The sequence below is a fragment of the Cottoperca gobio genome, unplaced genomic scaffold, assembly GCF_900634415.1.
Source record: "Cottoperca gobio unplaced genomic scaffold, fCotGob3.1 fCotGob3_192arrow_ctg1, whole genome shotgun sequence".
Lineage (NCBI taxonomy): Eukaryota > Metazoa > Chordata > Actinopteri > Perciformes > Bovichtidae > Cottoperca > Cottoperca gobio.
Genome location: NW_021166834.1, coordinates 270,644 through 290,575, shown reverse-complemented (window position 1 = coordinate 290,575; position 19,932 = coordinate 270,644). Strand labels below are relative to the sequence as shown.

At 41.5% G+C, this 19,932-nt stretch overlaps 2 protein-coding genes across 5 annotated transcripts; one reads left to right on the top strand and one right to left on the bottom strand.

The window, feature by feature from the left end:
* The first annotated feature begins 204 nt into the window (after window positions 1–204).
* Window positions 205–15,152, top strand: LOC115004811 (6-phosphofructo-2-kinase/fructose-2,6-bisphosphatase-like). Of its 4 annotated transcripts, none has more exons than XM_029426504.1 (14): window positions 205–267; window positions 4,748–4,873; window positions 6,066–6,162; window positions 6,301–6,367; window positions 6,570–6,644; window positions 6,734–6,790; window positions 7,502–7,623; window positions 7,852–8,059; window positions 8,148–8,294; window positions 8,834–8,938; window positions 9,877–10,006; window positions 10,842–10,904; window positions 11,050–11,114; window positions 11,631–15,152. In XM_029426504.1, the coding sequence occupies exons 2-14, from the start codon at window positions 4,780–4,782 to the stop codon at window positions 11,688–11,690; spliced, it is 1,290 nt and encodes a 429-aa protein (XP_029282364.1). In that variant the 5' UTR covers window positions 205–267; window positions 4,748–4,779; the 3' UTR covers window positions 11,691–15,152. The 4 variants fall into 4 exon arrangements, with proteins under 4 accessions (XP_029282364.1, XP_029282365.1, XP_029282363.1 ...); XM_029426505.1 differs by lacking the exon at window positions 205–267 and adding an exon at window positions 794–815; XM_029426503.1 differs by lacking the exon at window positions 205–267 and adding an exon at window positions 830–1,152.
* A 46-nt stretch (window positions 15,153–15,198) lies between these two features.
* On the bottom strand, window positions 15,199–19,128 carry LOC115004812 (non-structural maintenance of chromosomes element 3 homolog). Its single transcript, XM_029426506.1, has 11 exons — window positions 18,972–19,128; window positions 18,633–18,696; window positions 17,869–17,988; window positions 17,703–17,766; window positions 17,406–17,485; window positions 17,210–17,304; window positions 17,043–17,122; window positions 16,899–16,941; window positions 16,679–16,741; window positions 15,581–15,695; window positions 15,199–15,489 (listed from the first exon to the last, which is right to left on the bottom strand). The coding sequence occupies exons 2-11, from the start codon at window positions 18,681–18,683 to the stop codon at window positions 15,394–15,396; spliced, it is 807 nt and encodes a 268-aa protein (XP_029282366.1). The 5' UTR covers window positions 18,684–18,696; window positions 18,972–19,128; the 3' UTR covers window positions 15,199–15,393.
* Between the last annotated feature and the right edge of the window lie 804 nt (window positions 19,129–19,932).

Sequence of the window (19,932 nt, the reverse complement as noted above, 5' to 3'; positions counted from 1 at the left end):
ACTCAACCGGAGAGAGCGACGAGTACCAACACACCATCTAGCTGCAACTTGACTGACCCGACCAGACCATCATACAGCGGCTGGGCGGAGGCAGCGACGCACAATCTGCCCAATGCTTCATTCACACACACATAACATAACACACACACATAACATAACACACTCCGACAGGAATAGATTTGGGGATGAACGGAGCGGCGATTACGCAAGACGGGACCGAGCCGCAGGGGGGTGTGAGGAGGTCGCTCCGGTTCCAGCGGCCGCACGGTGAGTGACAGCGACACACACTCTCTCTCTCTCTCTCTCTCTCGATCTCTATCTCTCTCTCTCTGCGTAGAGATAGAGACGCGAGATGAGAGAGAGGAGGCGAGAGCCTCAGAGCGCGAGAGGGAGAGCGCGAGAGAGAGAGAGAGAGCGAGAAAACACACACACACACACACCTCCTCTCTCTCTCTCCTCACACTCTCTCTCTCTCTACTCTCTCTCTCTCCTCCACACAAACACACACTCTCTCTCTCTCTCTCTCTCTCTCTCTCTCTCACACCACACACACACACACGAACTGCTGACTGAGGAGCATGCCCAAACAGCCACTGGGTTATGTAATGGCAAACATTCACACGCACACTTCCTCTTTATTTCATCTCTTCCGAGAAAGAGGGACTGTGTGCGCGTGCGCGATCCCGTGACGCAAACTGTTGATCACTCTCATTAATTAACGCGTGGCGGGTGATGACACTACATAAAAAGAAAACAACTCAATCAGCGCTGACACGCGCTCTGTACAGCCCGCACGCACACTTGTGCAACATTATGTAAGTAATGTTGGAGCTGACGGACATATGGAACATCATGTGCCGCCTGTGTCTGCCCCTATATGCCCCTGCAGCTGCGTGCAGAGTGGACGTGGTGCGGCGCGCGGAGGTGTTGGGTGTCCTCCTCCGCCTCGGTCAGGAAGTAGTCTGGGAAGAGCTACATGCTAAAAGGACGCATGGCGGCTTTGTGGGGGTGTCAGGCATTTATTTTGGGAGAATGGGGTAGTTGTGTGACGAGGAGCGAACAACGTGTCTTCTGAGTTTCTGCGTGAAAAAAAACAAATGGAGTCCAAGAAGAGAGTACCACCGGTGCGGCGCGTGCGATGTCAGAGCACAGGTGAGGTTTGAATTGGCAGCTTCAAGAGCAGACAGATGAATGACCTGCGGTAGATTTATCTCTCATCAAACACACACACACACACACACACACACACACATTTACTCAAATACTGTACTTGAGCACAATATTGAGACAATATTTCTATTATTACACTTTTACTCCACAACGTCACAGATGCAATACTGTAGTATTTCATGTTATTATTATTAGTATTATTATTATTGAGGTTGTTTCTTCCCTTTTTATCAATATAAATTGTATTATTATTTATATATTTGGTTGCAAGTGACTTTACATGTAGAACAATGATAAGAAAAGGGGAGAAATACTAAGAACACAAGTGTTCATGCAGAACTTGGCATGATACTTATCAAACAAAACAAAATGATGAAATAATAGTCCTAATAATTCTATAAATAACAGCAGTTACTTCAAAACTGGTGTCACCCACATTAGGGGGAGGTTGTTATCGGGTGAGGATACATCCATGTGTGTTTGTTTGTATAAGGGCTTTTGTTAAACGGGTCGATGAGTGGAGCCCAACATCTGTGAATTGAAGACATTTCAATCAACTGATGTATTTAATAAATAACACTTTGAAATGATTATTGAGGAAGCTGCTACTGTAGATGTGCATCTTGGAGTTCAATGGGAAATCGAGTACATTTAAAGCGCTTTTTCTGAGTGGCTATGATTGGATTTGATCAGAGCGTTGGTTGTAGAGCGTTGTTACATTCTGGATTTTGGTTTTAAACGGGGTTTCGGTTGTGAATATTGAACATTTTGTTATGCCTTTATTAGCAATGAGGGAGAACCAGAGACATTGCAGTTCATGGTTTGGCCACAGTATGATATAAGTACTCCAGTGCTGTAGTATCGCTCTTCCTTAAAGCTGGGGGAATAAAAAAGTGGTCACAATCAAAGTCGCAGAGTCCGAAAATACCTTGACTCTTCATCTCAAATGTGTATCCTACATTTCCCATAATGCAACTCACCTGAAACTTGAATTAGCCTCCTAAATAGAGAGGGTGATGATGTGCTTAGTGGTGTAGTGGTGTAGTGGTGTAGTGGTACGGTTCCAAATAAAACACCAGATGGTTGTGAGTTCATTGTGCACCTGAGCACATGAGTTATGAGTTAGCATTTTAAAGCTGTTAAAACATTTTCTTAGAATGAAGCCGAGGCCGAGATTAACCCGATGACATCACTATGACTTAAGCAGGTCAACAGATCACCCGCCAGAACACAGGAGACATTATGTAACAACAGGGGAGTGCCCCTTTAATATATAATATATATATATATATATATATATATATATATTATAAAAAAACTTCGCAAAATACGAGAGTTGCTGCTCGACCGCTGCTTCGAACGGTTAGTTTGTGCTTTAGTGTTTTAAAGAAATATAGTTCGGTTTCACCGAAGCTGAGAGTGTCTGTCGTGCAGGTGGGGTGTTTGTCTGCAGTGAAAAGATTGTTATTGGAAGGGTTATATTTTATTCGGTAATAACATGTGGTGAATTTAGTAAATTATTACGTCTATCTTTTGTCAATAAATGTTGATTTTTGGACTTTACAACACTCTTATTGGAAATGTTTGGATCACACAGAAACCACCCTACATAGCCACTACTTGGATGTAATTGTACAAATAGTATTATACTTATAATAATAATAATGTAGCCTAATCTTTGTCTGTAACTGTGCAGACATAGAGGGTTCAAACAGAATAAATAGACAAATGTCGACTTTATGAAGGAAGCTTGGAACTACTCGGTGCAGCCCTAGTTTAATTTGTAACTAAATATATCAGATAGCTGTCGTCAATTAAAATGGAAATACTCAAAGTAAAAGTATCTCTAAATTGTATTTAAGTACAGTACTTGAGTAAATGTACTAACTTGTCTCGCATCACTGGGGAACAAGACTAATGATTTCAACAGATGTGTCTTTAAATATCAGTTATGTCAACAAGAAGAGTCACAGTAAACATCCAGCAGTATTTCTCTCACACACACACACACACACACACACACACACACACACACACACTCACACACTAACTTTAGTTACTTTGCAGATTCACATTAAGATTAATAATACAAAATATAATAAACAAATAATATATCATGAATTATTCCTGGTTAAGATAAAAATGCTGGTTTTGTGCACAATGTGACGCGCTAGTGACAATTCGCTCCGACCAATCAGTGGTCAGCAGTGTTTCTACATCACCTTTTTGTTTTGTCTCAGCTCTCTTGGACTCGGCTGAGTACCAGGTACTATCCCGAGTAGAAAACCAAAAAATAGCGAGACGAGTAGAAATGGGTAATTTGATGCTAATACTATTTACTTAAATAAAATATCTGAATACTTTTTCTCCCACTGACCCTGACACTGAATCCTAAAGGAGCTGCTCAGCATGGTCGTTATTGCTACACCACTTCCTGTATGCTGGGGCAAAGTTTAGAATTGCACTCTGTGATTGGTCGACGACCTCATATTTAGTGGGACAGTTAAAGTGACAGACAGGTTAAACGACCAATCAGAGACGATGCATCAGGTGTGCTGACTGATACTCCTCCCCCACTGACATTGAGGGAGAAAGTTCAAAATCTGTGCGCTCACCTGGAGATCTCCTCTTTATCTGGCCCTCCTGTTACACACACACACACACACCGTGCAGAGGTTTTATACACACACGCTCACTTGGCTGTTGACGCCATGTCACAGACACAAAGAACACTCACTCAGAATCCTCTGGAGAAGACTTGGGGGCCATGGATGAAAAGCAGGCTGAGCCAACGCAGAGGCTGTGAGTACACACACACTGTCTGACACACGTTCCCACACACACTCATACACACACACACACACACACACACACACACACACACACACACGTGGAAACTACATTGTTTGTTTCACTTCACTTTGACAACCTGAGACTTGTGCATTAACGGAGGTGTCAGACCGTCTTGAGAGCAGAGCCACAGTCAGTTTTGTGTTTTGGGCTCGAGAGGATGACTTCTGCAGAGCACAGCGTCCCTCGCTGCGAGAGACCGGAGGGCCGTTCACCCCAAAGGTTCACCATGAGCATGTTTATGCTCCTTTCTTTCTAACGTGACCATCTGCAGCACTTTCACATAATGAAATGCTCGTTTTGATGCTCTCGGTGCCAGATGATGGAACATGATGATGCTAAAGTTGTATTCACGATTAACTGAGTATTGAAACTTTGCACGAAAGGTGCTTTATGAATAAATAGTTTTAGGTTTAAACAGTGAGCTGTTTGTTTCCAGTCTTTGTGCTAAGCTAAGCTAGCCGGATGCTGGCTGTAACCTTATATTTAATAATCATGCAATTAAGCAGATTGTGTTGAATTATTCCTTTTAAACTAAAAGAAATCCAAAGCTCTGAGACTCCTCCCGTCTGACTCAGGCGCTCACCACAACTTATAAGACTTCTAATTAAGTTTGTATGCAGCAGGTTCTCCCATGTCCCAAGCTTACGGTTTTCCACCAGGCTCCATCAATGTTTAACTTCTGCATAAGCCTCAGTGGAACTCAACATGTGTTTGTGTGTTTCAGCGTCGGTGCCCCAGTTCACCAACTCCCCCACCATGATAGTGATGGTGGGACTCCCGGCAAGAGGGAAAACCTACATCTCTAAGAAACTCACCAGATACCTGAACTGGATCGGAGTTACAACTAAAGGTAAAGGATGCTGCTTTGCATTATTTAGTAACTTGTATATTAAATTGTCTTAACACAACTTGTTTTGGGATCAAGCCAAGAAAGTTCAAATTGTCTCTTAATTAAACATCTGGATTAACATCTGCATTTAGTTCATAATAAAGGATTTATTATTCTCACTTTAGATCTGGTAGCTGCAAAAAGCAGTTAACTGTTAATACGTGCATAATAAAGTATTTATTCATCTTAATAAAGCAAGAAACAAGCTTAGTAAAGGTCAAACAATGACATAATAGCTTTCATCACTGCCATGGAGAAGTGACGAACACGAAGGAGATTTGACTTTCATCACAACCTGATACAAAACCACCTGAGCTGGTGAACTGGAGCGAGAACGTAATCGCAGTAATATTTGAACTGGTAGAGCTGTTTAGTGAAATAAATGCATCTGTGTCTCTTTCTGCTTAAAATACTCAGATGGGGAAATTAGTTTGTTGTGTTTTGTGTGGGTCAGTGTGTGTATATATATATATATATATATATATATATATATATATATATATATATATATATATATATATATATATATATATATATATACACACACACGTCTGTGAGTAATATAAACCTCCTCAGCAGAGTTTCAAACTCACTTATCTGTTACTCAAACTGGACATCCCGGATCATATTTCACCTGTACCTGACGCAACACATCCTGCTCTGCACCAACACTATACTTAATTCAGAACAGTATTTTCACACATAATTAACAAATACTGCACCTCCTGCGATTTGGATATTGCACTTTTCCATACAGAGCTTGTCAGACATGAGTCTGAGGTTTTCCTCAGTCCTCTTTGATTTTTATTTGCATCTAATTGATGTCAAAGTAAACTGTGATTTCCAGCCTTCAGCTGTGTCGTGGAAATGTATCATGCAAGTCTTCTTCTTATATTTTGTCTCTATAAAGTTGTTGGGCCTTCCAGTCACTAACCCTGTGTGTCCTCACAGCTGTCATACACTTGTCTGATGTCCCTGTCTGCTGGTATCTGACAGACATTAAGGCGCCACTGTGACCATATGATCAGGCAATCAGCAGTCGTAATTAACATGTGTGACGTCTCTGGGCCTTTTGTTCCCATTCAGTAGACAGAAAAGCAGGTTATCTGTCCTTTCAGCTGAAATTGATTAGACATCTTCCTTTGTTTCACAGTGTTTAATGTCGGGCAGTACAGAAGAGACGCCACGCGGTCCTACAACAGCTTCGAGTTCTTCAGACCCGACAACGCAGAGGCCATGAAGATACGCAAGTATGAAGCTTCACCTTCAACAATGTGTGACTTCACGTCTCGGCTCCTCGCCATAAAAAACTATTAATTATGTATGAAAGTGTCAAGATCTTTCTGAAATATTGCATAATTCATGTTTTTTTCTATTCCTGTGCACAGGGCCTGTGCCATCGCTGCCCTGAAAGATGTGTGTGACTACTTCACCAGAGAGCAGGGGCAGGTGGTGGTGAGGGGAATCTTTAACGCTGTAATGCTTAAAGCGGCTATAATCAAAAACATGTTCCAATGGAATATCAAGAGCTTGAAGTATATTAACCGTGACATGAAATGTTCACGTTGTCTCGTGTCTGGTCACATTTGGACCTAACAAGCAGCTATACATCCTTTTTATTAATGAGTCTCACTGATCTCACTGATGTCTCTTCAAGGTCTTCGATGCCACCAACACAACTCTGGAGCGCAGGGAGGTCATCCTCGGCTTCGCGAAGGAAAACGGTTACAAGGTTTGTTGTTGTTTTTTGTTCTGTTACAAATGAAAACCGGAAAAATGGAAAAACTCCAATTTCACTCTTTTTCCTTTCCACCTGACCAGGTTTTCTTTGTGGAGTCGATATGTGATGATCCAGAAATCATCGCTCAGAACATTAAAGTGAGTTTTAAAAAGATTAAAGGTTGTTCATATAACTACTCTTAGTCTTGACTTACTAAGCTCCCTTTAGGTAAACTCAGGTTTGGTTACAAATTCATTTAGATTTTTGAAAAGCAACGGGCGTCCTGTAAGCAGCACCTGTACGAACAGATTCATCCTTAAGTGGCACGTTGGAGGGGCTCAAGAAAAGTTTAGACCATGAATACAAAAATGTTCTTGCACGAGGCCTCAGATGGGGATGTGTAGTTTTATGTGTCGAGGATATTTATCGCTCACAACATTGTGGTATGAAACAGAGAGGAATCAATAAAACACAGATATAGTTGATAAATTATTATTTCGTTGCACAACAAACAACAATAATGGGAACCCTACTTTCTTCCAAGCACAACCATGTAGAGTCCCAACTGACAAAGAGAATCTAAACCTTGTATACATATCTGAGTCCTAAATGAACATACGAACCTTGTCATACATTAAGACACATGACATTGCCCCAGACTCATGGCGCAAAGGTTATCTATTCTAGATGTGACGGTCACTTCCTCATGACCATTGAGGGATCCCCTTAACTTCCTTAGGGCATGGATCTCGTGTCAAAACATATGCACATGTGGTATGGATCATACAAAGGGCCCCTTATTGTAAACTTAATGAGTAAGACATTGTTCATTATCGTAACAATGTCTCGCTCAATCTCTCTCTTAACAGCAAGTGAAGCTCAGCAGTCCTGACTACAAAGACTGTGACAAAGAGGAGGCTGTGGCCGACTTCCTGAAGAGGATCGAATGCTACAAGTTGAACTACATCCCACTGGATGACAACAAGGACAGGTGACTGCGTCTTACACTCTGAGAACACCGGACAGGCCTGCAGTGAAGTGCGCTTAGCCTCTTCCTTCTTCATCTACCGGCTCCCTGTGGCTGCTCATTACTTTACGCAATATTTTAAACTGATCTGCTGTCAAAAACAAATGTTTCCGTCCTCTTGTTGCTCTGTCCCTTTGCTGCTGTAACACTGCACTTGTCCCCTTAATGAAGGAATATCTTGTCTTTACGCAGGAGCTTATCTTACATCAAGATCTTCAACGTGGGCAGCAGGTACCTGGTGAACCGGGTCCAGGACCACATTCAGAGCAGGATCGTCTACTACCTCATGAACATCCACGTCACCCCGAGATCCATCTACCTGTCTCGCCACGGAGAGAGCGAACTCAACCTCGTGGGTCGCATCGGGGGAGACTCTGGGCTGTCGCCTCGCGGGGCAAAGGTTAGGAGCATTTTGTTTGTATTACATAATATTATATATATACATACATCCTGTCTTTATACTCATACCTCTCCTCTGTGTCTGTCAGTTTGCCTCTGCTCTGGGGGCGTACATGCGTGGGCAGAGTATCAGTGACCTGAAGGTTTGGACGAGCCACATGAAGAGGACCATCCAGACGGCCGAGGCTCTGGGAGTCCCGTATGAACAGTGGAAGGCCCTCAATGAGATAGACGCTGTGAGTGTGGAGAATAGAGTGATGCTGGAATGGTGTTTTTATTCGTAGTCCGACCCCTGAGGTTGGCGTCGCACTGGTTCCCTCAACAAAAAAGCCAGTGGCATGTTTCCTTTGTCAGTCAAAGTCAGAGGTCGGAATTACCCAGATACATTTTCCAGCCTCCGAGCGTTCCAGGTGCACGGCGGCAAACGTAAACAAAACACATGGCTGACCACGAGGGTTCAGTCAGTCAAAGTCTGTAAATGTTGTATATTTCCTTACTGCCTACCTAATAACACGACAATATCACATCAATGTACATGCAGAGCAGGTTTCACTTTATGATAATATGGATTATTATAATTCATTATAATTGAGTTGTTTGAATGCAGATTGACACGTAATAAAACACATGACTAATTCATATTTCTCTCTACAACAAGTGCTCTACTGTTCATAGTTTATGTAATTCCACAAATATTTATAAACTGTGTCCTGCTTGTTGACGTATGACGGAGTGAGAAAGAGAGTTGTGTGTTTATCTGTGTTTTGTGCCTCAGGGGGTTTGTGAGGACATGACATACGAGGAGATTCAAGAGAATTACCCAGAGGAGTTTGCACTGAGGGACCAAGACAAGTATCGCTACCGCTACCCTAAAGGCGAGGTGAGGAAGAAGAAGACAAGAAACGTTTTGTTAGGTTTTTAAACTCATATTCGACCTGCAGGAACAAACTGTGAAAGAGTTTTTATAATCAAAGCTCTCTCGTCTGACTTTGAGGTCGTGGTGAGAACTTGTTGTTATGATCATGACTGCGCTGCACAAACTAATGAAGCCCTCAGGTAATTATATGGACCAGTTAATAAACACAACAGGCTTCATCATCTCGGGAGACTTGCTTCAAACAAACCTGAAAACAAACTTTGTCCTACAAGATGAGTCGAAACATGTGACCACAGAATCTACAGGCTCATTTAGTTTTAATGAGCCACTTTGTACAGAAGTGAGTTGTTTAAAAGTAAACAAAGAGGGTGTAGTTACTGCACCTGCTAGCTTGACATCAACCTGTTAGCATTGTCATTGTGAGCATGTTAGCATGCTACCGTTAGCATTTAGCTCAACGCACACTAAGTACAGCTTAATCGTGTAGAAATATCTTCTTGTTGGGCTGTAACTAATGATTATTAGTCTATGAAACGTCCGACTAATAGTCCAAAACCCAAAGATATTCCATTTACAATGATGTAAAAGAGTTTGAAAATTCAGAACCAGCAAATGCATTTTTATTGATTATTGACTTAAATGATAACTAATTAATAAAGGTTACATAGCAGCAACTAAACCAAACATCGCACGTGCAAACATTAACTGATAAACAGCCAACAGAGTGGTCACAAAGCCTTTAACTCTGTTAACAACATGAAGACCTCAAACACACACATCTCAGAACATAAATTATAAGCAAACACACACGTCTCACTTTACATGTTGACAAGCAAAACACACAATCAGTAAAAACCTTCAGAATTCAAAATTCTTTCCTGTTTTTGCCGTTTACTTGTGCGGCTAGTTTAACATGTTCTGTGTTTACATGTGTGCACCAGTCGTACGAGGACCTCGTGCAGCGTCTGGAGCCGGTCATCATGGAGCTGGAGAGGCAGGAGAACGTTTTAGTCATCTGTCACCAGGCTGTTATGAGATGTCTGCTCGCCTTCTTCCTGGACAAGACTGCTCGTGAGAGAAACTTCATTCATTTACAATAACGCTGCTCAGGTCTCGGACTCCTTGAGGTTTACTAGAGTTCTAGTTTCTGCAGCATCTGTGAAGAAACAAAGGATTTTATAAGAATTACATTTCTTTAATGGAACAATGAGCAGTAGCATGCATGCATCCAGGGGTTCTTGCATTCACACACACACACACACACACACACACACACACACACACACACACACACACACACACACACACACACACACACACACACACACACACACACACACAGGTACTTGACCTCCATGACAAATTTCAGCCTCTTAGGGTAAAACTGTGGATGCCAAAGGGTGGAGACTCATACAGAATAATCTCTCTCAATCACCACTGATGACTCACTACAAGTGTGTGGCGGTGTCTGTATCTGCAGAGACTCTGGACTCTGGCTGGATTTACTTATTGTTGTGTTCGGGACGTTTATGGACGTCAACCTCTATAAAAACATTGCGATGCGGCACGAGATCAAAAGCACTCATCCAAGAGGAAGCTACAGAAATGGTGGACTCAGTGCCTAAAGAAAATGCAAAGCGCAGCGTCTGTTTGATAAAAACTACAAGGACCAGCTGTTTTTTATGAAGTTATATATTTGTGTTTTTAAGGATTTACATCTTCGGTAAAAATCAATGGGCTTGAAGTCACACAGTATTCAGAGACAGACTTACACGTTGTTGGTTTTAGTCTTTTCATGGAACAAATACATTAATATCATATAAATAAACAAGTGTGTGTGTGTGTGTGTGTGTGTGTGTGTGTGTGTGTGTGTGTGTGTGTGTGTGTGTGTGTGTGTGTGTGTCAGGTGAGCTGCCCTACCTGAAGTGTCCTCTCCACACGGTCCTGAAACTCACCCCCGTCGCCTACGGTCAGTCTCTCTGTCACACATCCACAGCTCCTCTTTTTGTGTCCTGTTGAGTTTTCACTTCTCTTAATCTCTCCTTATCACCACGACTCTCTCTCATGACCCCCCCCCCCCCCTCTCTTTGATGCGTTTTGTCTTTGTCTCTCAGGTTGTAAAGTGGAGTTGGTGTTCCTCAACGTTGAAGCTGTCAACACACACAGAGACAAACCAGAGGTATTGTTATTCTTGTTTACAGACATGCAGAGGACGACAGGTTGTTTTCTGAGTGTTGACTAATGGAGGCATCACATTGTGTCATCCTGTGATGATCCAACATATTGTTGGGAGTGGTGCACTACATGTAATTCAACTATTAGTTAATCACATTTTGCATTAGCTTGTTGGTAGTTTTTACATAGTGAGTCAAGTAGTTTTGTTTTGTCATTTCTTTGTGTACTTAACTTCTGAAACTACAAAGAAGTGTGGCGCATTTAATAACTTCTGAACATTATCAAATATTGTAGTTTGAACTACTTTTTCTCTGCTTTATCTAACAACACCTCCCTCAGGTAGCTTTGATGTAGTAATCAGTAGCTTGCAAAGCTTTCAAAGTAGCTTCCCCAACACTGTTAAGACAGAAGTTCTCATTGCACAGGAGTAACAACTACACAGTAAATATATAAATATCAACACTAGAAAGATCTTTAGAATATATATCAAACACTCCTCGTCTGCTTGTCTGGTTCTCAGAACGTGGACGTGGACAGAGAGCCGGCGGAGGCGTTAGAGACGGTCCCCGACCACATCTAGAGGACGCAACAGGAAGCTGGTTTCATTTCCATCCACCCTCATGGAAAGTGGCCTTTTTTAAATGTTTAATAAGTTATCAAAGTGTTGATTGTTGTGGTCATTGTTGTGAAATGGAAAATCATTGTGATATATGAATATGAGACGTTTCTCCTATGGTAGCCTATTTCCATTGTAAATGCACTTTATAATGCAGGGCTCAGGCCAATGTCTGTCATGTGAAGAAGAGGCTTCCTTTACTGTGAACTCTGCTGAACCCTGGACACACGAGCAGTATCACTGTTCGGATATTCTTGAACAAGCATGTGTTTGTCTCCTTTCTTCTCTTCATCCCATCCTTGTCTTCTTCCCTTCTTGTACTATTGCATCAACCAGCGTTAAGTCATCCAGTCGGGTCTTAACTTGAGCTGTATGTTGATCTGAGCCACTTTGCATCATGTTATCTTGTCTCCACAGTCACAGAGGTGCATCATATGAGAATCCAAACGCAGCAGTTTGTTTTGTTTAACTAGCAGTCACAGCGGTGCAAAGTGGAGTTTGCACAGTTGATTGGGTAACAATGCAGAATGAGACTTTAGGGAAGAGTTCAACATTTTGAGGAATACACTTCTTGCCGAGCGTCGTATGAGGATCAATACCACTGTCATGTCTGCACGCTAAATATGAAGCTACAGCGAGCAGATGGTTCGCTTAGCTTAGCACAAAGACTGGAAACAGGAGGAAACGGCTAGCATGGTTCTGTGCAACGGTAAAACAACTCTTCCTGTACCACTAGAGTTCAATAATTAGCACGTTATGTCTGCTTAGTTTACGTCCTGAAATTAGGCAACTCCATGGTGACGAGAAGACTCAAACAAAGTGTTGAATTGTAGTTTACGTTCAGTGTTTCTCACCAAAACACATGCTGTTCTTTACAAATCAAACTTGTTTATATAACAAATCACACGTTTGCCTCAAAGGGTTTTACAATCTGTACAGTAGACGACACCCTCTGTCTGACCCGACCGAGGAGGGATCCCCCTCCCTGGACGGACTGACGTGCAATAGATGTCGTGTGTACAGAATAACCAACGTGATAAAATACAGAGTAGACAATCAGGAAGTCAAGCAGCTTCCAGGTGTCACCAAACATCTACGTAGAGCCACACGATCTCTGCTACACAAACACAGAAAGAAGAATGAAACAAACATGTGGAAAGAGGCCATTCTTTTAGTTATATCTGTCCGTCGTTTACGTCTATGTTAACTGCTTCATCGACTTTGTTGCACATTATTGTGTCTCTTAGTGCCACCGATTGTCAATTAGCCGGCTGAGGAATAGTGCAGCACACAGCCCTCTGTAAAAGCACAACTTTAGTTTTTACACATGTCAACAAATGACATTGAATGTGTTAATCAGTGAGCTCTAGAGGAGCTGGGAGGTGGACCGAGCCGGGCCAGGGGTTTCAATTGTTTCCATGTTTTCATTTGTGCTAAGCTAAGCTAATGGTGCGTTCCATTTGTACTGGGAAGTCGGGAATCAGAGCTCGGAATGACGTCACACCCGAGTTGTTCCAGTAAAACAAGTTCTTGCCAGGTTAGCTCTGTTAGCTCTGTTAGCTCTGTTAGCTCTGTTAGCTCTGTTAGCTCTTAGCATTACCCGTTAATAAGAAACCCGTTACAACAACACTGTTAAGCGCTGATAGAGGACAGGACTGTGTGTGCAGCTGATTTTAATGAGGCATTAATAAGAAAGCGCTAATAAACTAATATTACTTCAGCGTTCACCCTGTTGGTGTGAGAAGACTTCAGCGAAGTTCTCTCCACTTTCCGATCAAAGGTCGCTCCATTTGAAATGTCCGGAAATTCCGACTTCCCAGAACCAAAGCAGCACCTGCTGACCCGAGCCTCATGCTGAGCGTACAGACACACTCAGTCTCACTCTCATCTCACTCTCGTGTCACTCTCGTCTCACTCTCGTCTCACTCTACGTCCAAACTATTACTGGCTTGTATGTCGGAGTCTTTACGGAGCAGGTCTCTACATCCACAAGAGCTACATCATGAGTATCCAAATCACACTGCTAATTGTTTTTTGGGTGGATGTGGTTTCGTTACTTGTCACATAAGAAGAGAAAGAAGTTATCACCGTGCAAACCACACACCCCCACAAGCCTTTAAAGGGGACATTTGGCACTTTACTGCCCAAATACCATGATGTGCCTCACGAGTCAAATAAACATGATTATTCTATGCACCCTCACACACACACACACACACACACTGGAGACAGAGGTACAGTGTGTGCTGACGTATATTTTTAATCAGTCATTTAATTAAGATACGTGAGGAGATCTGGTGCAATGTGTTAAGTGTTTTTAAAATGTTTACTTGGACCTTAGGTGAAGATCTGCGACGCCTGTATCACAAAGCTCTTCAGGTTCACCGGCTTCACTGAGCTGAATACGATGCGTCATCAAGCAACTCACAGGACAACTCTTAATTACATGTCAAATAAACAGAACCAGGAGTGGAGCACAAGGGACTGTGGTTATTATAAAGTGATAGTTTTAGATTTCTTAATTACGTGAAACTAATTGTTTTTATAGAGCATCTTTCAGACTAGAGATGAAGCTCAAATTAAAATTGAACGAGGGCAATTCGACTATAAAATAAGACAATAAAAAGACAGATGTTAAACTGTATAAAGTCGAGTTTAAACGTCATCGACAACAGGATTTAAATAAACGTTTGAAATGCTGCTATAAAAGTCTTATGTATTTAGTGTGGACTATCCCTCAGCAGTGATTCTGATTCGTTGCACTTTATTTTAAACTCAGTATTTGAATGACTTCTTTCTTTAAGGATCTGATCAGTGACTAGTTTGTGATTTGATGGTCTAAGTTGCAGATTAGCTGTAAACATGTCCTGAACTTCATGATACCATTGTGAGTGTAACCCAAAGACAGCCGACGAACACTGAACTTGGTGATACGGGCCTCCTGGTTTGTGCTTCTTCCTTTGCGTCACCTGAGGGAGCAATAGAAAATACAATCTTCTCAGGGGACCGTTACCTCTTATTTTAAAGGGATGCACATGACCCTGTAAATAAATGCATGTACTTCTTTCCACACAATGTGAAGTGTCTTAGTCAGAAAACTAGAAAATATCATCCCTTTAAAAACACCTTCAAATCTGTAAACGTGTGCTTTTAACTGCATCTACAGGTCACAGCTTTGTCAAACTGCTCCTGTCTCGTCTATTTGTGCAAATCAAATTGCATTTGTGCCTGCGTGTCCTGAGCTCTGATATGTAGCGACTGGGATGTGCAGCAGGTAATGGTCTTGTCTAACAGCAACGAGCGTGTGTGAGAGGAATGAATGAAAAGATAAATGCAATCATTGATCAACTATAAAAGATTTTATTTTCTGAACGTGAACAAATACCTTTTAAAGTACAGGCAATAAAAAGGAAAATGGATACCTGACTTATTGTGTGATATTGGATGTAATTAACCTATTTAAAGAGACATCAAGAATTAAAAGGTAAAGTATGAACATACAAATATGTAAAATGTGACGAGGATTTGAAATGATTGAGTTTAAACAATGTAAAATGATTTCTGTCTTCACTTTGCTCACAAACGCATTAAAAAAAGAAAGAAGATGTGGCACTGATGCAGCATCAACGCCCACAATAAATTAAATGAAAAAGTAATACTAGAAGAGTTATCTCTGGCTGCTGGTGCTGGCCTGCGTGGAGTTGGACATGGCGTGGGCTTCTCGGTACTGCTGGGTCCAGCTCTCAGGGTCCTGTTCATGAAGCTGAGAGCAAACACCAGATCTTCATTACGCACAAAGTCACAGTTACAGACGGATATTCTCCGTCACCACACGTCAACACACAGATACTTACTTGACCCATGAACTCGAGGATTTTGGTTTTTGACACTTCCACTTCAGCACGTTGACCCCAACGAAACTCATGCTCTATTGGCTCCGTGTGAGGAATCCGCCCATACTCCAGGTACCTACACACACAAACACACACACACACACACACACACACACACACAATCATATCACATGAACTTCAACACAATACCAAGTATAGAAACACAGCATTAGATAAAATACAGATTGTTAGGAGAGTGATGCCACAGCCACTCTGCTGTAGTGGTCTGGTTTGATTCACCCGTCTGTTGCTCTGTGGTGTGGTATAAACCAGAGTCTATGGTCTGACAGACACTGGCTCTGATCACACCAATGCACAGGTTAATACAGTGATCCCTGCAGGGGGCTTGAACCTGTGACCTTCTGATCACAGAGCTAATGGATTAGTTGTCTGAGCCATCACCTGTCTGACTCAGAGTGGCCATTCCTTCAGAAGGTGCACAGGTAAACAGATTACTTATCGGAGCAAAGAAAGTTAACTTGCACTCAAGAAACAAGTTTACTCAGAGAAGCTGTTACTTAAGCTACACGAGAACATGTTTACTGACCTGGTTACTGTAAATCTGCATAAAAGCAGCAGCTCAGCACCCAGACCTGACCTGATTTATTTGAACTGTATCACTAGAAGAAAAGTGTGTGTGTGTGTGTGTGTGTGTGTGTGTGTGTGTGTGTGTGTGTGTGTGTGTGTGTGTGTGTGTGTGTGTGTGTGTGTGTGTGTGTGTGTGTTGAAGCGTGCAGTGAGAGGACAAACCTCCTGTTTTCTAGAAACCTGGATTTCTTTGCAAGACTTTTCCCGTAGAAAGACAGTTTCTTGGCCGTAATCAAGTTTCTAAATCATCTTTTCGATTAGGCAATGAAGCGATTAATCAATCGACAGGAAAATAATCTATTATTCAGAATTAATTGACATTCAATACATGGAATAAATTTAAAGTAAATGTACATACGTCGACTCAAAGTATTAGCAGCTTCCCTGTGTAACCTGGTTCCTTGTAAACATACAGGATGCAAGTGAAGGCCTTCTTCATGCCAACTCAACTGACGAGACGTTGATTCTAACCTTTGACGCACAAACTCGTCTGTCACCACCTTCTTCACGTCACCAAACTCTTCGTGTTTCTCTCTGGAGAGGGTCACAATAACAGAATGAATAAAAACAAAAAGACTGGATTCAAAGTCATTAATAACACAGAGTAATGCAGCACACACACACACACACACACACACACACACACACACACACACGTGTACAGATGTGTTACACACACATCTCGTCTTACCCGGCGTCAACTCGGAGTTTCCTGAGCGTGTTCCAGATGAGGTCTGTAGCACAGAACGTGCAGATACACATTATTATGACAAAATGAAAACAAGCGAATGGATTAATAAGAGCATGTGATGGATGCCTCCTCGGAGAGACTCACTTTCTCTGACGACGCCTCCTTTCATGAAAATAACACTCAGGATCACAAACAGCAGACCCATCTTTGGATTGGCGGGGCTACTGCGCACAAAACAAAAACAAATATGTTAAAACTGTTTCTATGAATAGTGACAGGACTGCAATAGTGTCACTAACAGGATCACTCACTTGACTGGAGAGGCTCCTTGAACTGTCTCCAACTTATTGATGAGTATGTACATGTGATTCTTGGCGTCTATTTCAACCATTTTAAGGCCAAATACCTGTTTCAGGTAAAATAGCAACATTGTGACATTTTGTTCAGTTTTAATGTGATATTTTCTTTAATACGACGTTTAGCTAATTCCTTTCAGACTGAACAGACCTGGTCAAAAGTACGTGCTGCTCTCTTCATGATCTCAGGGTAGATGTTTCTGTACTCCTTCACCACGTGTTTCACAAGGTCTGCAAAGACAAAGCAGACATATAGTGCGCGCGCTGGTTTTGGGGGGAGAAGGCGGATCGTTAGGAGTTGGCTGCGATCTGCAAGACGTCTCCTCAACACGCTTAGAGGCTTAGAGGCCTTAACCATCAAAAATGTTGGTTTTAGACACATCCACCAATGGCCAATGTAAAAGTGCAGACCCATGTCACAGTGTGACGGGTGATACAACGTGTGTACCTGCTCGCCGTACAGGAATCTTCTTTTGGTCCCTCACCAAGAAAAACTGCACCACCTCAGCTGTCTGCAGGACAGACAAACATGGTGGGTGAATACATCATTATGAAGAGGAAGAGGAACTTTAGTTTTGTAATTATTTAAAATAACTTTTCTGTGCGCCTCTTACCTTTTGGTCTACCTGTGCAGGTGTGAACTTCTCCAGCCCTTTCTGTACCTGCGACGTACTCGGCTGAGTGAAGGTCGAGTCATCTTCTTCTTCCAGAGGCACCGAGCTGCTCGGTTGTCTCTACATGCAAACAACTTCAGTTGAAACCATTGTCTAATACAACACTATGGTTATAATCATTAACAGACGGTATGACACTCAGACCACCTGAATTAACTGTTGGCTGGAAAATATATATTTGTTACTAATAATAATTCAATCATTCTTTCCCCCACTCCACACAAAAACGTGTTCTGCTTCTTGTGCAAACTACTTTATATTCTTATCTCTATCTTTATTGTTTGGGCTGGGAGGGATGTTGTACGACATTTCTGTGCACGGGAGGGAAGAGTGTATGTGTGTGTTTTAAATGCAAGATACAATATTATATATTTGCTCTTACTTGTTTTTTGGTATGTTTGTTATACTGTGAATGCGGAAAATGAAACAAAATTGTCCAAAGACGATTTTAAGTGTTATAAAACATGTCTGGACTGGATCGTTAAGAAACAATCAACAGATGAATCAATAATGGGAATAATCTTTAGATGCAGCTGTGAACCTTTTCATTTAAAGCTTTATATAAGTGTTGCAAAGCGGTTGCATTAAGATGGGCACAGCCGGTTATTAAATTGTTTCTACACCTGTACATAATGTTTTATTCTGACTGGGCTGTAAGTGAGCATCATTAAACAGGTGAGCATGTTGGGTCCGTGTAAACTTACCTTGCTCTGAGAGGAGCTCTGTGTGTTGGACAGCCTCTTTCTCTGCGTCATGGCGACACACTGCCTGATACACAAAATAAAACCACGGTCAGTGTGCTTTAAGTGGCTATAAACAAACAAGTCACACAGATTAAAAGAGTTTAACAGGGTCAGCGGACACGGAAGTGACAAACATTAACGCTGAAGTAACGTTAGCTAGGGTACCCTGAGAGCTAACTAGCTGTTTTAAAGCTAAAATCTAACTTAAATAACGTTCAACATTCATCTCTCAGTCTCCGCAGACTGTAGTGGCAGCTGAAAGAGTGTTAAGCAATCGGCACAGTCGAAATGTTTACTTACTTTGTTTAAATGCAAACTTTTGGTTTAGAAACGACTGAGTTTCTAAACCAAACTGTCAAACTCCCGCTGCTGCGGTTTTCAGGCGCCCGCTGATGACGTAGAATGCGCGCGCCGGATGTTTGTTTTTTTCTCTCTCTTTACAAAACCAAGCTCACGTGATAGCGACCATCTTCAGGAATATGTAGAAATAAACTAATACAGAATTAAAAAGGAGTGAAATCAATTTATTCTGTGAAAATACAATAAAACTTATTTATTTAGATTCTTTCCTGGTCATATCTTCACAATAGAGTTATGAAAGTGTTTAAATAACACTAAATCATTCAATCAAACATCAGACGTAATATAGTAGCTAAAGCTGTCAGATAAATGCAGTGGAGTAAAAAGTACAATATTTACCTCTGAGATGTAGTGAAGTAGAAGTTGCATAAAAGGGAAATACTCATGTAAAGTTCAAGTACCTCGAGTTTGTACAACAAAAGTACGACACTTGAGTAAATGTATTTCTATCTGTAATTACTGTGGAACTTTGTTTATGTGTCTGACTGTTGAATCCAAAGGGCAGCATGGATTCAAGTATGCAAACTTACTCAATTATTGTCCTTAAGTTCAAACTCAAAGTGCTTTTTCTTTTTAAAAGCTTTTGACTTTTTGGAGTTTCTCACAGGGCGTCGATCTTATAGAATATGATGCATTGCTATCGAATAAACTACCGAATAGTATATAAAGCAGTTCAAATTAACACAAAATGCAGCAGTAAAATGCATCATACACATTAATGCAGCCGTAATATAAATCTAAAAACATCAAATACAATAGTAACACTGACAGGGAACATTTTACTGCACAATACTTACATACTTATAAAGTCATTTGTCATATTTTATGATATGTTTTGTATATATACAACAATCAAGGATCTGAATACTACTTCCAGCACTGGTACTTACTCACTTCCCAC

Excerpts from the sequence above, each read along its gene's own strand:
- LOC115004812 (XM_029426506.1), bottom strand. The coding sequence starts at position 18,683 with ATGACGCAGAGAAAGAGGCTGTCCAACACACAGAGCTCCTCTCAGAGC. Across the intron at positions 16,742-16,898 it reads AAACTCCGAGTTGACGCCGG|AGAGAAACACGAAGAGTTTG; the intron begins GTAAGACGAGAT and ends GACCCTCTCCAG. Across the intron at positions 15,490-15,580 it reads TCCTCGAGTTCATGGGTCAA|CTTCATGAACAGGACCCTGA; the intron begins GTAAGTATCTGT and ends GTTTGCTCTCAG.
- LOC115004811 (XM_029426500.1), top strand. The coding sequence starts at position 3,882 with ATGTCACAGACACAAAGAACACTCACTCAGAATCCTCTGGAGAAGACT. Across the intron at positions 6,645-6,733 it reads CGAAGGAAAACGGTTACAAG|GTTTTCTTTGTGGAGTCGAT; the intron begins GTTTGTTGTTGT and ends CCACCTGACCAG. Across the intron at positions 8,939-9,876 it reads ACCGCTACCCTAAAGGCGAG|TCGTACGAGGACCTCGTGCA; the intron begins GTGAGGAAGAAG and ends TGTGTGCACCAG.